Consider the following 14,921-nt stretch of genomic DNA (forward strand, 5'->3'; position numbering starts at 1 on the left):
CTCTGCCAACATCGTCTCTTGCTAACTCCTCTCCAGCTTTTCTGAACTCCGCCTCCTAGACATATGGGCTTCAAACGGTCCTTTCCTTTCCCCAGTTCTGCCCGAAGTGGCTTACTCCTTCCACAGTGGTGCAAAGAACGCCCCCAACTCATCGGCCCCCTTTGAACTCACAGGACTTGTGGGAAACCCTTATTTGACAATTTGTCATAGATAGGCTGTAAAAATGTTTACAAAATTGGGGCACCTGATATATGAAGTAAATTTTGTATTTTGTGCATTTCTTTAGGAGCATCTTGCCTTCAAATGGAAATTAAAGCCTTGGTTTCCTAGAAGAGTAAATTGATATTAAAATGATTATTTTATGATTCTGTATTATTTTCTATGTTGAGGTCGCTCTATTGAGGTGCAGTTGACATACAGGGAAGCTCCCCATTTGACCCAAAGCAATCTACTTGGAGTGATTCAACATGCAGTCACAGTGCCTTGATGGCCTTGGGCTTCAGGCTATGTGTGATCTAGGACACACGCTCCCTCCATTGCTTCAGATGTGACCTCAAGGCACCCCCAAGCTCTCAATGACTGTGATGCTGCTGTGAAGAGGGACTTTTTCTAAAAGTTTATATTGAGACCTTTGAAAGCCTAGAAATACTCAAGGAATCTTATCAACAATGAAATGATGGTAGCTGCCGTCCCGTTGCCATCTGGAGCCTGTTGCTGCCTTTTTCATCCACTAGAGGGCAGTATTGCCCTCCGCCTAACTGTTGGCTTCCCCTTTAGGGCCTCCCTTCCCTTTCAGGTCCTAGCATCTTTAGCTTCTAAAGACCCACCAAAAAAAAGTGCCTGTTGAAACTTGATTTGACTGCTAAAAATACATCTTATATCACAACCCTATAGAGACAGGCATACATATGCAATTCTGTGTACGCATTATATAATAAACATTTCATAAAATAATACGTGTCTTTACTACATGCAACACACTCAATGTCCTTCTCTCTTTTATTGGCATCGTCATCTAAACTGAGTTCATGACTCACAAATTGGGTCACAGCCAACAAGGAGGAAAATATTGCGTTAGGGTTCACTTAGTCTGACATCCTGCACATTTATGGGTGAAGTACAGAGTTGCAGTACAGAGGGACTTGCCTGAGTCACTGTGGAACTTAGAACAACACCTGGGATGAGGAGGCTTCAGGGCCTCAGACTTTCACTCTGTTGCCGCCGCTAGCCCACTGCCATTGCTGCTCTGGTACACCCGGCGCTCTGGCAGGTCACAGCCGCAGGGCGGGAGGTGTGCACGTGTGTGTGTGTGTGTGTGTGTGTGTGTGTGTGTGTGTGTGTGTGTGTATGCGTGTGGTGTTCCCAGTGCACTGGGCTTTGCTACACCAAGAGAAGGGTCACAACCAGCAGGGTTTCCTCTGCGGGGATCTAACTTCTGTGTCTGCACCACTGATTATCAAGTCGGTGCTAGACTCTGCAAGGTCAGCTCTGTGGAATCCCTCGTGGGGAGCCTCCTTGGTGATTCGGTTTCCTGAGTGAAACATGGTGAGCCTGGCTTGGCCGTGGTTTGCTCTATAGCCCAGAAACCGACCATGAACTCTGTCGGTACGTGATGCAATTCAACAGGCAGGGAGTCACTCACCATTGTCAAACTGTCTACTTCCAAAAGGCTGAAGGTGCAAGTGTTACAGCAGGGATTTAATTAATGTTAATGAGGAGAGTGGGGTAAAGGGACTTAGACACTGAGCTTAATAAAACTGGGGGCAGAAGCCTGTTTGCTTCCCCAGGAAGCTGCAGCTTTTCACCCTCCGTGGGAGCACAGCGTTTCTCCGCCAAGGAGACTAACACTCCTCCCTTCCCCACTCTGGTACCAGACTGTTGGGGGCTTGAGGGGAGATGCCGCACCCTAGAGGCTTGTCAGTCTTAACTAGGGGGTATAGACCCCTCCAAAGCCCCTGAAAGCCCGGGATATTGGTCATTTTTAAAAAGCTGCTGGTCTTTTCCAAGCCCAAGTTGATATAATCTCAGGGGAACAAAGAAGCATCCTGTCTCTCTCTCTCTCTCTCTTGCTCATGACCTGCACTCACACGTTGCCCTAACAGCCACACAGCCCATGGTCATGGTCACGTGGACCCCCACGCAGGCTCCAGGGGGGAGCCTGAAGACCGCAGCACAGCAGTGGACCGCAGCTGGAAACACACGCTAAGCCAGCCGGGTGCTGGACTGGACTGGACTTTAATGTGGAGCCCAAACTCTGGGCAGTGGCTTTCATACTGGCCCTACTAAAGACCAGATTGGGCATTTTCAATGGCGGGATGGGTGGAGATGGGACTTTAGGAAGTCAGGACGGGAACTCCTTAGTTTTACATCATCAATAAAGTTCACCACCCCATTCCCTCGTGGGTCTCAGGAAGTTCTTTTCCTCTAGACACTGCAATAAACTCGTTTTCCACCAGTAACACAGTTCTCATCCTTGCTCTGTAGAATGTCTCCCAGAAGACGTTCACGATCGACTACAACCGCAACTGCTTCCTCAAGGACGGCCGACCGTTCCGCTACATCTCGGGCAGCATCCACTACTTCCGAGTGCCCCGCTTCTACTGGAAGGACCGGCTGCTGAAGATGAAGATGGCTGGGCTGAACGCCATCCAGATGTAAGCAGGAGGGCCCTGGGCTCGCACCTGGGCCCAGACTCCCGCCAGGAGAAGAGAGGGTGCTTCTCAATGCAACTATTTCATTGCTCAGAATGAGAGAGAGCCTCGTCTGGTGTTCTGGGGGGGCTTGTCACGAGCTCGACTGGCCCTTCTTCAGATAATTCATCCCCTCTTCCCGGCTTGAAGTTCATGGCCAGAAATCATAAAATGAATGTCGGCTTCAAAAGGCAAAGGGAAGTAACAATGATGGAGCGCGGGCCATGTGCGGGGCTCACATGCATGAGTCTATTTCTTCAAGGTGTTCCCATTCCCGTTGGCAGCTGGTGAAATGAAGCTTTCCCGAGCCCATGTTTTTAGCCAGAGGCCCAGCTAGGACGTGAAGTTAAGGGTGTTTGTAAGCAGTCCCACCTTCTCTCAGCTCTTAGGGGTAATGTGCCTCATCAGGTAGATTCCTGAAACCCAGCCTGTCCCCAGGGTTCTTTGGGTTTAGTCTACAGCCGGGGGGTGATAGAATTACCCCAATAGCTATCTCTCCTCATCTCTCCTCTTCTCTCGTTGCAAGGTGACTAACGGGGAGGAATTGAGGTGGCTGGCCACTCTGGTTTTTACACTGCTGGTGTGAATTGCCAACAACTTCGCAAAAATAAAGAACTAGAAAACCCAGAGGCAGATTCCTGGGACAGATAAATTAGGGGGAACCCCACCTGTTGTTCTGGGTGTAAGGCCACCGGGCCTGTGTATCGTCTCAAGCGTATGTTCAAGGGGACGAAGACCGTCAGTTCTAGGAAACCCTGCAACCCTAGGAGCGTGGTGAAAGGACACAAGCCAGGGTCACCAGAGACCTTTCTGATGACCAGGTGTGGCTTCGTATGTAAATGTATAGTCCATGCTGTAGGCAGGCAGGGGAGCTGGTAGGGACTTTTACCTCCTGCACGGTGTTCCTCCCTCTACTTTTTCTTTTGTTGCCTGTGCTCTCTGTGTTATAGCTAAGACACCATTGCTTAATCCAAGGTCAAAGATTTACACCTATGTTTTCTTTTTCTTCTTTTTTTTTTGAAGATTTTATTTATTTATCTTTAGAGGGAGGGAAAGGGAGAGAGGAAGAGAGGGAGAGAAACATCCACATGCAAGAGGTACATCAGTCGGTTGCCTCTCTCATGCCCCCAACTGGAGACCTGGCCCACAACCCAGGCACATGCACTGACGAGGAATCAAACCAGTGACCCTTTGATTTGCAGGCTGGAGCTCAGTCCACTGAGCCACGCCAGCCAGGGCTCTATTGTTATTTCAGAGTGTAGTAGTTTTAGTTATTATTTAAAAAAGAGTTTGCTGTAAAACAGTATGCCATGTTACCCTGGCAGCAGCCTCATCCACCTCCTGTGTACCGTGGCTCTTGACTGCATCATCGTCTCTCATGCGGGATCTCGTCACAGGTGGCTTTGCTATGCGGGCTTGTCCCCTAGGAGCAGGGGGCTAGACCACCCAGGCTTGTTACAGGTATGCTCTCTGGTGTTTGCACCACGACAAAATAGCCCGACGGCACATTTCTCAGAACATTTCCCCATCATTAAGTGACACTGACTTTCCACCTCATCACTTTAGCACAGATATTTTCATTTTTCATGAGCCTTGCGCAGGCATATATACAATTGGTACATAGCAATAAATCGTGTTCACGTACTTCTGCACCTTTTTTAAAGTCAGGCAGTAAATAGGAGTGGACATTCTCTGTGGGTCATGAACGTGACAGTGTCCCTGCCCCAAGTTAGATTTCTGTGGGTAGCTGCCCTGAAAGCTCACAGCGAGACCTCCTCCCCAGAGGCTGCCTCGCGGACAGCCCTGAGCACCCTGCAGGTTCGCTGTTCTGCAGACGGCTGGGAAGTGCGTGCAGGGCATCCGGACGGACCATTGGGCTGTTTCCAGGAAGGGGCTGTGTGTGTGTGTCTTGGCAGATACGTGCCCTGGAACTTTCACGAGCCCCAGCCAGGGCAGTACCAGTTTTCCGAGGACCACGATGTGGAGCGCTTCATTCAGCTGGCACATGAGCTGGAGCTGCTCGTGATCCTGCGGCCCGGGCCTTACATCTGCGCGGAGTGGGAGATGGTGAGCACAGCCGGCCAGGCGGGGCTCTGCCTGCCTGGTGCACGAGACGGGGGTGGGCCGGCAGGCAGGGGCTGGGGCAGGGGGGAGGGAATTACAGCAGTTTCAGCCACTCGCTAATTCCAGAAAACACGGGGCCTGTGACTGGGGCCAGTGTAGGTGTTTTTACCCTTGGGAGGTGCCCAGGCAGAGAGGACCGGCTACGGGCCGGAGGTCCAGGTCCTCCTCTTGGCGGGCACTCACGTAACTCAGTTTCCTCACTGGGAAAAGCGGGTAATGGTGTGGGGCTCTATCTGCCTCACGGGGTAGCTGTGAAATTAAGTAGAATAATCTACGTAAATGGCTATGATTCTCACAACTTTGCATTCCTGAAGAGTGACCTTATTTGTACCATGATGGTGCAATTTCTATTTTCCCCAGAAGTTCCCGAATCAGAAAGCCCACCTCCAGGGCCGCTTCTCCATGAAACTTGCCTCCCCTCGCTGCTGCTAGTAGTTTCTGTCCCCCTGCAAGCGCCTTTCCTGACATGGACCTTGTAACGGCTCCCTTTTTTCTGTCCCATCCAAGGGAGGACTGCCTGCGTGGCTGTTGGAGAAGGAAAGTATGGTGCTCCGTTCTTCCGATCTGGGTAAGTGGTCTCAGATGTCTCAAGAGAACTTACGAAAGCTCAGACAACTTATGTCAAAGGACTTGGGTGTTTGGAAGGCTGGGGTACGTCCTCGCAAATGCTTCAGAAAGTCGAGTGCAAGTGTTTTACCATCATCCACACAACACCAGACAGTGGACGTGTAGGGAACAAGCTTTCTTGAAATGCTTGACCAGATCTCGCTGACAAACTCATGAAAATTCGAATCAGCATTGGGCCCTCCTTGCGGGTGGCCGACTGATTTGAATGCTCTCCCTCCCGTATTCGTAGGAGGTCGCAGGGCAGGTGAGAGCATCTAGCCAATCCGCCCGGCAGGTGTAGGGTCTGGAGCGGTGGCCCTGGACCGCTGGGCAGCTGCAACGCTTTCTGTTCCTTGGTCTACTTTTGCAGAGGGATACGTAAATGATAGGCCTTTTCTCTTGTTTCTGTAAACGACCAGAAATTATTTTAGCTGGAAACCCAATGAGCTGCATGTCTGTCTTCTGGAGGTTTCAGTTTCTCCTGCTGGTGGCGGTGATGCAGGTGGTCCCGGAGCAGCTCACGCTGAGTTCGCTGGGCCAGAGGCTGGCGCACTGTGCTCTATGCACTTTTCCTTCTGCGTGTATTCCCTGCACGTTTTGCCCTCTTAGTGTGTTATTATTAGTGTCTTCACATGTATTATGTCATTGAATCTGTGAGGCAACTCTGTAAGTAGGTACTTATTATCTCCCTTGGACAGTGTGTATTTACCTTTGTTGGAACTTAATTGTAAAAAGAAAAAAACCCTCCTGTGACAGAGAGGAGGACACACTCTTCCGTCACCCTTTTCTTCATTTAACTCACACCGGCAGCATGCCTCCTGTGCTCCAGGCTTTGTGTCCTAGTGACAGGGACAGATACCAGGCATACTGGTCCTTGTCCACTGAGAGCTCATCAGAGGAGACGGCTCCTTGCAAGACAACTTTTATCTGACCCTTAGTGCCTGCAGTGACCCCACTTCAGAAGGTCGATGCTGAATCCAGTACATCTGATCTCTGCTGCTGGCCCCCAGGTTGCAAGGCTGTGTTGTGTCTGTGTGTACTAAAAGGAGCGTGATGGTGCTACACCTGTCTTGTTTTCCAGATTACCTTGCAGCTGTGGACAAGTGGTTGGGGGTCCTCCTGCCCAAGATGAAGCCTCTCCTCTATCAGAATGGAGGGCCGATTATAACAGTGCAGGTAACCATGAGCACGGGCTGGCGGTGGGGGGAGGCTTCCCTCCGTTCTCCACGGATACAGGGGTGATGCAGACCCGGGCTGCATGAGTCTGTCTGTCTAGGAGGCAGCGCCACGGATGCTGCTTCAATTTAAATTGCAGTTGGGGGAGGTTTGACCGTTTTTGAAGGCCTGCTGGGTACCAGGCTCTCTCCTGGATGTCCTCTACATGCTATTCAATTAATCCAACCACTGTCTCTTTTCAATGAAGAGTGTCAAAGAGATGAAGTGACTTGGCCAAGGTCACCCAGCTGGCAGGTGGTAGAATCAGCATAGCACCCCAGGTCCACTTGTCTCTTTCTCTCGTCCCGTGTTGCCTTCTGGCTGCAAGGATGTGGCACGAACCCAGCCACTTGGGTGACCGCCCCGCATGGGCAGCCAGTTCACACAGGTATAGAACGAGGTGGTGGACTGGGCCATCGTGTTTTCTTGCTTCCTGTCCTCCACAGTCCTTCTCCCATCAGTATTCCTCTCTGCAAAGAGTGGTATTTTCTGGGATATATCACATGGCCTGTATTTTCTATGTGAAAAATCAGGACACTCAAACTGCAACGATTTTAGCTATTTGTAAACGGAACTTAAAACACCAAACCATGTTCACTGGCTGTTACCACGGATGTTCGTATTGAAAAGAATAGTTATGTCAAACTAGCTGCATCCTGGAACAAGATGCACCATGGTGTAGTGGGGTGCTCCCTCAGGGAGCGTGGGCCAGACTTCTTTCTTATGAATTATGGACAGTGTGCAGGGACTGTCATTGGGGGGAAAGAACACGGCCATTCCTTTACCCTTCCGGTAGCTCAAAGGAGCAATGAGAGGGCGAGCTGGCCAGGGTGTCCATTCTGACATGCATGGCAGACTAAAGCCAGGCCATTGCTCCCCAAAATATGTACAAGTAGCACTCAGGACCCCTCTTCTGTCCCGAGTCTGAACTGGCTAAACCTTTAGGAGCCCATTTCCTGTATACAGACTTTGGTCTGAAAGTTGGGTGCATCTTTGCACAGCTGGGTCTTCTGCCTTACTCCTGATCACGGGTTTACTTTACTTTCCCTCGTTTTTAGGGAAAGTCTCTGCTTCTCCCTAGATCACTTTCAGTTTCTGATCACAACTTTTCTGTACCCTTGGTTATCAAAATATCACAAGAATGTAATCGACCGTGAACTTGCACAGGAGAGCAAAGCTGACTGTCTTGGGCGTGTTTCCTCTGTGACCACCCCTGGTAACCTCAGATGCCTTTATCTCGGATGTGGATCCTGCCAGTGGACTCGGCTCCCTCCTCCTCCGCTCCCCCTCACATGGCCACCGCCTCAGTCCCACCTGATCCGTTTGCCCCCTGATCACCAAATGAGCAAGTACATGATGTTGGGAAATACAGAAAAAAAACATAAGAAAAAACTCCCCCATAATTTGCATTTAAACATCAGGAGCCAGAAGCAAAGCTCAGGTCTTTCCATTTTGGGGGTAGAATGCCTTAAATTTTTGTCAATGCCTTTAAAAATTTCTTTTTACAGTCAGTTCATACTGTATGGACTGTTTCTTACCTGACTATATTTTCTTAGTTTATTCTTATGTCGTAAGCATTTTTCCACATCATTAAGAAGTCTTTACGCTCCAGACTCGTGGTTGCCCTCTTGTCCTGTGAGGGTCCCCATAGGTCCTCTCGGCTCGAAAGCCTTCCCAGTCCACTCCATTGGCATCCCCTTGGCTCGGAACACGCGGCTAGTGCTTCTGTCTGCGGACCATTTATGGAGGTCGGTCTGCTTCCGTCCCTGCCCAGGTGTGCCTCTAGTCACTTCTGCTCCCCACCCGTCTTCCTGGCAGCCAGGAGCTCACATCCCAGGTGCGTCCACATCGCACACCTACCGAGTGGTTCTGGGATTGAACAGAGGTGGCCGGATAAGACGGAAGCCGGCACTGGTCGCCAGTGGCTCCGTATGTGGGCGTTCCTGTAAAAGCTGGTAGCTCCGTCCTCCTTCAGGGCAAGGAGCAGCAGGATGAGTTCACTCAGTTCACCAGGCTGGTGTTTTCTCTTGGTGCCCGGAGATTCTGACGAGGCCACCGAGGAGCCGGGTCAGCCGGCAGGACTGAAACGATGCCTACCAGCAGGCTCAGACCCCTGCCCCAGGGTGGTCAGGGCCCTTGGCGCTCTCGCCTGACATCTGCAGGAAGCCCAGCCTGGAGCTCCACTGTGCATTTGTGTACACATTTGTGTATATTTACTCTGTGTGTGTGTGTGTGAACATCTGGAAGACTATGCCAGACGCTTACGGTGGTTATCTCTGGGTAATAAAATTAACAGGTGATTTTTCCATTTTCTGTTCATTTTTCTCCATCTTCTAATATTTCTACCATGGGGAGGTATTATTTATGGGACGTTTACAGGATCTCTTCTCTATCACAGCGTAGAATATCACTACAGTCCAATGCCGAGCATGGTGATTTTTGTTTTCTTCTTGTTTCTGGGTGGAGCGGTACGTTTTTTACGCTGAGCTGCTTTTTGGAAAATGAGTTTCGAGGACTGAGTGTAGGGGATATTTGTGGCAATCTTTAAGCCTTGTTATGTCAAAATACATGCTTAGGTATCCTGTCCAAACAAAATCGTTCATTAGAATGACTACATTGGAATCTCTGATTTTTTTTTCCCTCTGTTCTTTTAACTTGCAGGTTGAAAACGAGTATGGCAGCTACTTCAGCTGTGACTTCGACTACCTGCGCTTCCTGCAGAAGCGTTTCCGCTACCACCTGGGCAACGACGTGGTCCTGTTCACCACCGACGGCTCGAACGAGAAGCTAGTGCAGTGCGGGACGCTGCAGGGGCTGTACGCCACCGTGGACTTTGGACCAGGTCGGTATTTGTGCCCGAGTAACACGAAACCGGGTTACAGCCTGGCGTGCAGCCCTCGCTGCGTCACCAGCCGATTGCTCTGGGCAGCCGTCATAGGAAGTGGCATGGGGCCACCGAATGAGATTCCTCACATTTTCCTTTATCCAGTAATAGGTACAACAGAATAATTGACAAAGCCCCCCTCCATTGCTAAGGTTACTTTATTGAAGCCGATTTGGTCTGTAGGACAAGAGGTCCGTTTTCCAAGCTGGCGGAGCTAGCCTTGAACCTGGAGCACGGCTCTCTCCGGGGCTGGCGGGCCCAGCAGCTGTTCCAGCTGTGAGAATCTTGACCCTGAGTCAGTCATCTTTCAGGCTCCGTCTGGGACACACTGCTCTTCTCCGTGCCCCCCCAGTCGTGGCTGGGTGCTCGGGGGCCCTGTCCTGGCCATAGTGAGCTCTGAGGTCAGCCCTGGAGGGCAGGAACTTGCTTTCCACATTCATTACCTCTCTGTATAAGTCAGAGCACTAGGAACTCTCACCATGAACTCTCTCGTGGGCCAGAGGTGGTTTGGTAAATGCTACGAAACTCATCCTGCTTGACTCGTGGGTGCCACATAAGCTGCAGAGGTTCCACAAATAAAAGTTTGCAGGGGTTGGGGTGGGGGGCAGCGTGGCTAGGATGCTTCTGGTTATAATTAGCTTCTGGCTGTAATTAGGAGAGTCTTCATTTAGGTTGAGAGCAGCTTTCATAAAGGACAGGAACAGCAGCATGTGATTCCAAAGAGGCTGCGGGACTGGACTCGGCCACCCTTCTCTTTATTTTTTGCTGCAAAGAACACCATTGTGACCATTGAAATCTGCATGTAGTCTGTAGATTAATTAGGAAATAGTAATGTAGCCATGTTAATTTCCTGGGTCGTAAGGTGTGTGTTGGGTTTATTGGAAGGCGGCCCTGGCTCTTAGGAAAGCACACGGAAGTACAGGGGAAAAGGGCCCTCCTGTCTGCAACTTGTTCGCGAATGACTTCAAAATAGGCACCTTCTTACACAGAGAAAGGAACCGATAAAGTAAATGTGGTAAAATGTTAACGATTGCAGAACCCGGGTGAAAGGAATATGAGTTTTGGTACTATTCTCATGACTTTTCTCTGAGTTTGCAATTAATTTTTTTTTAAAGTTAAACTCTTTCCACCCTCCCACCCCCAAAAAAGGACGTTCTTCAAATGGCACCGAGACCACGCCGCTCTCCCATCCAAGGGAAAACACACTCTGTGCTTTCTTTCTCCTGAGAAGGGTGTAATTGCATTCTTTAAGGAGATTCTTCTGCATTACCGAAAAAGAAAAGAGTTCTTTTCAGCTCTAAGCGGATCGCGTGTCTCTTGAAACACGCACACTGTGCAGAGCACCTGGTGGTGGTGAGGAAGGAACTCGTCTCCAGAGATCTGCACAGGAAGTGGCGTGCGGGTTTCCTCCTGCCGTCACGTACCCTCCTGCCTCCCCGTTGCAGCGTTTTCTGTTGGGAGGAACAAATGGAAGATTGTCACGAGTGTGCTGCAAGCATTATTTGTAGGTGGGGTGACAGAGGGATGGCTGCCTGCGGGTGGAAGGGCAGACCACCGCAAGGCCAGTGAACCTGGGGCAGGGGGGCTTGTGGTGGCTTCATTCATTCGTGTGGCAACGGGGCCTTGGATGGAGGTCAGGTCACGGGAGGAGACTCGGGAGAAGAGACACTAAAGGTCTGAACACCACCTAATGCTTAATGGTGAGAAATTCACCGCCAGAAGGTAGAATGCGACCATACTCTTTCTTGATCAGCACACTGTCTCCTGAAAGCTGGTCTTACCGAGAAGCCAAGGGCCATCCGAGAGCAAGGGGTCGTATGGAGGTCTTGGCCGGTGTCACTTCCACACGGGGATACCTGCTGTGAAGTTCGGGGTGCCTGGACCGTGAAGTTTGGGACCAGGGTATCCTCTGCTCTATTGGGAGAGACACTATTCACGCTCATTCTTTCACTGACGCAAGGCAGCCATGACCTCTCCGTGGAGAAATTCTTCTTCTTTTTAGAGAAAGGAGAAGAGAAGGTGTGGGAAGACAAGACACAGGCATCCTAAGGAACATTTCAGAAGGAAAATGGAGAGCAAATAGCTGATGTGTACAAATTAAAATTCAGACATACACCATTATTTAGGGATAGACACAATTAGACCCCATTCATTCCTTTGATCCACTGATTAATTGGCAAATCTTTGTGGCACTATTATTGTGTGTGGCGCTGTGGAGGCTACCGGGAAGCATCTTCCGAGCAGGGCTACCCTGTGGGGAATGTCTGGGTCGACCAGATGTCCATGTGAAGTGACTTGCACAAGACGTGTCCAGGCCGTGGGCAAACACAGGTGAAGAAGACTCAGGTGAAGCAAACTCCCAAGGCAATGCAGCCACAAGAAGCCATGGGGACCTGCTCAGAGAGAAGGCAACATTTTGTGGTGCCCACACGTCCACTGGTCTGAGTGCAGCCTAAAGCTAGCTTCGGGGTGTTCCAGGCCCATGGGAGTGTGGGGAGGTGCTGGGACCTCGGGTTCAAGTCCTGGGAAGGGCTCTTTTTATTGAACTTCATGTTATTCCCACAACTGACCTTTTTTCTCCTTCTGATCATGTTAGGTGCCAACATCACAGATGCTTTCCTAATCCAGAGGAAGTATGAGCCCAAAGGACCCTTGGTAAGAATCGGGAGTGACTGTGGAGAGATTGCTTGTACCAACTTCATCACAGTTGCCGGGAGAGAGGTTACGTGCTGTAGAAGGTGGGAACAGATCCGTGGTTTTTCTGGCTCCGGGACTGTGGGGACATAGCCCTCTGGACACATGAGTGACAGCAGTGGCAATGCCCCTGCTTGAAACTCAGGCCCTGCCCTGGGGTGAGACAGAATGGGGACTAACATGAATGTTCTGCCGCCACCAGGCTCGGTGTTCTTGCCTGTTCATCCCAGTTGGTCCCATAGCAACTCTCATAAGTAGTATCATTGTCTCCATTTTCAGTGGGGCTCAGGGGACATGTCACTCGCCCAGAGTTGTGCAGCTGGAGAGTGGCAAGACCAGGATCTGAGTTCAGGTCTGCGTTTCCACCTTCAGTGTGCTTATGAATTACGTAGGAATCGTGTTAAAATGTAGACTTTGACCTACTGGGGCTGGGGTGGGGCCTGAGATTCTGCATTTCTGACAGGCAACCAGGTGGCATTGGGCGCAGGTTTGCTGAGTGCACTTTGAGTTGCTGGGCTTTGTGGCATGCGGTGTGGGCAGCCAGGAGGAGGAGGAGGTGCTGACGAGGTCCAGGAAGGCGTGTATAGTCCATCAATCCATCACTGCTCATTCCTTCTCCACACAATTTGCTGTGACTCAGCCCAGCTTACGAGCTTATGTCCTGTGCCTTCTCTGCAGCGGGTCAGGCGGCCCCCCTGTCTGCAGACCTTTGTGCAAAACAGCCTTTTCTGCATCTGGCCTCTGCCTAGTGAGCAGTGCAGAACCCATACTCATAGCCTTTGGATGGAGCTATTACCTGAGATGAGGAGGCCCCAGAACACGCCCTGGTTCCTTCTTCCTTCTCCAGACCCAGGGCTCAGCAGAGTAATGCCCAGGAGAAACGTGAAGTGCCTGGGGCCTGCCTGTTAGAACACTTGGACAGGCTGACCTCACTTTAAGTCAACATGCAAAATTTTGATGCAGGTAGAGCTTTTCGGGAATGCCATGTTACCGGTGCTTGAATACCGAGTTTGGGCAATGCTGCTATTATTGGAAGTCCTCATTGGTCCCCCAGCCCTGGGTTGAGCAGCGCACGTCAACTCCCCCTTCTACCTGTTCCATGGTGGGGAATCTGGGGCGATAGTTACAGGGCAATAGCCCCAGCATTTGAAGGTCATGACTCAATCCTAAACTCCATGTCCCTTTCTCTTTTTAGGTCAATTCTGAGTTCTATACTGGCTGGTTAGACCATTGGGGCCAACCTCACTCGACAGTCAAGACTGAAGCAGTAGTGTCCTCCCTCCAGGATATACTTGCCCGCGGAGCGAACGTGAACTTGTGAGTGTTCATTTCTGGAGGGGAGGGCACCCCCCCCTCAGCTGTCAGCACACAGTGAAGTACAGTCCGTTCTCCTGTCTCCTTGCAGGTACATGTTTATCGGTGGGACCAACTTTGCCTATTGGAATGGTAAGAGCAATTTCACATCTGTTCCTGGAAGCTTATGCTAACAGGTTTCTGGTGTTTGATTTTGGGGGGCTGTGCCTACAGATAATTTTTATGTTCTATTTTTGTTTTGTCTTCTGTATTTTCAGATATAGAAGAATTGCTTATATACAGTTTTTAAAAGATTTGATTTATTTATTTTTAGATAGGGGGAGGGGAAGGGAAGGAGAAAGAGAGGGAGAGGGAGGGAAACCTTAGTGTGTGGTTGTCTCTCACGCACCCCATCTGGGGACCTGGCTCACAACCCAGGCATTTGGCCTGACTGGGAATCGAACCAGCAACCCTTTGGTTTGCAGGTTTCCAGTGCTCAATCCACTTAGCCACGCCAGCCAGAGCCATTTTTTTTTTAATTCTAAGGGTCACAAATTGTGCATTTAGGTACCTTATTGTCTTAAACCAGCTGTCTGGGGAGTCCTCAGTCGTCTCTAGCTCATGTGTGCATACATGCTCTGCTGTGGTCTTTTATTTTTTTTAACTTTTTTTGGTGGAAATATAATCCACATATCATAAAATTCATGATTTTCAAGTATACAGTATACAATTTTGTGATATACTAAATCTAATTCCCGAACACTTTTATCAGTCCACAGAGAAACCCCAAACCCAAGAAATTCTCCACACTCCCTCCCCCCGGCCCCTGGCAACCACTGGTTTGCTCCCTCTCTGTGGATCTGTCTATTCTGGAAATTTCATATCAATAGAACCACACAATGGGTGGTCTTTTGTGTTCAACTTATTTATTTTTATAGCATAATCTTCCTAAGGCTCATCCATCTGGTAGCCTGTATCAGTACTCAGTTCCTTTCTATTGCCAAGTAATATTCCGTTGTATGGATATACGGCATGTCCTTTATTCACTTGTTGGCTGATGGATAATTGGGCTGTTTCCACCTTTTGCCTGTTCTGAGCAATGTGTGAACATTAGTGTCTACGTATTTACTTGAATCCATTTCAGTATTGGGGGGTGTATACTTAGGAATGGAGTTTCTGGGTCCCTCTATGCTGAGGGAACTGCTGTAGCGTTTTCCAAAGTGGCTGCACAGATTTACGTTTCTGTATGGTCTTATTTATTTATTCATTTTTGGTAGGAAAAACCATGACAAAATTTCCTTCATTGCTGTTAATTTTCACAAAGACGTGCCATGCTTAGTTGGCCTTTCTCTAACCCTCACTCCCCACCTCTCTTTACATCTATATTTTTCTCTCTGAATCATCACTAAGGATGC

The 14,921-nt window shown here is 49.8% G+C and overlaps 1 protein-coding gene across 1 annotated transcript in view; it reads left to right on the forward strand.

Annotated features, from left to right (window-relative positions):
• The window catches only part of GLB1 (galactosidase beta 1), a 75,148-nt gene that overhangs the window by 18,623 nt on the left and 41,604 nt on the right, over positions 1 to 14,921 (forward strand). Inside the window, exons 2-9 of the mRNA XM_045857379.1 lie at positions 2,485 to 2,654; positions 4,607 to 4,757; positions 5,322 to 5,382; positions 6,502 to 6,596; positions 9,297 to 9,477; positions 12,116 to 12,174; positions 13,409 to 13,530; positions 13,619 to 13,659. Of these exons, the coding sequence (XP_045713335.1) occupies positions 2,485 to 2,654; positions 4,607 to 4,757; positions 5,322 to 5,382; positions 6,502 to 6,596; positions 9,297 to 9,477; positions 12,116 to 12,174; positions 13,409 to 13,530; positions 13,619 to 13,659 (880 nt within the window). The remainder of the gene's footprint in view (positions 1 to 2,484; positions 2,655 to 4,606; positions 4,758 to 5,321; positions 5,383 to 6,501; positions 6,597 to 9,296; positions 9,478 to 12,115; positions 12,175 to 13,408; positions 13,531 to 13,618; positions 13,660 to 14,921) is intronic.

This window comes from Phyllostomus hastatus, unplaced genomic scaffold (genome assembly GCF_019186645.2).
Source record: "Phyllostomus hastatus isolate PE091 unplaced genomic scaffold, TTU_PhHast_1.1 phas_scaffold_129, whole genome shotgun sequence".
In the NCBI taxonomy this organism is placed as follows: domain Eukaryota; kingdom Metazoa; phylum Chordata; class Mammalia; order Chiroptera; family Phyllostomidae; genus Phyllostomus; species Phyllostomus hastatus.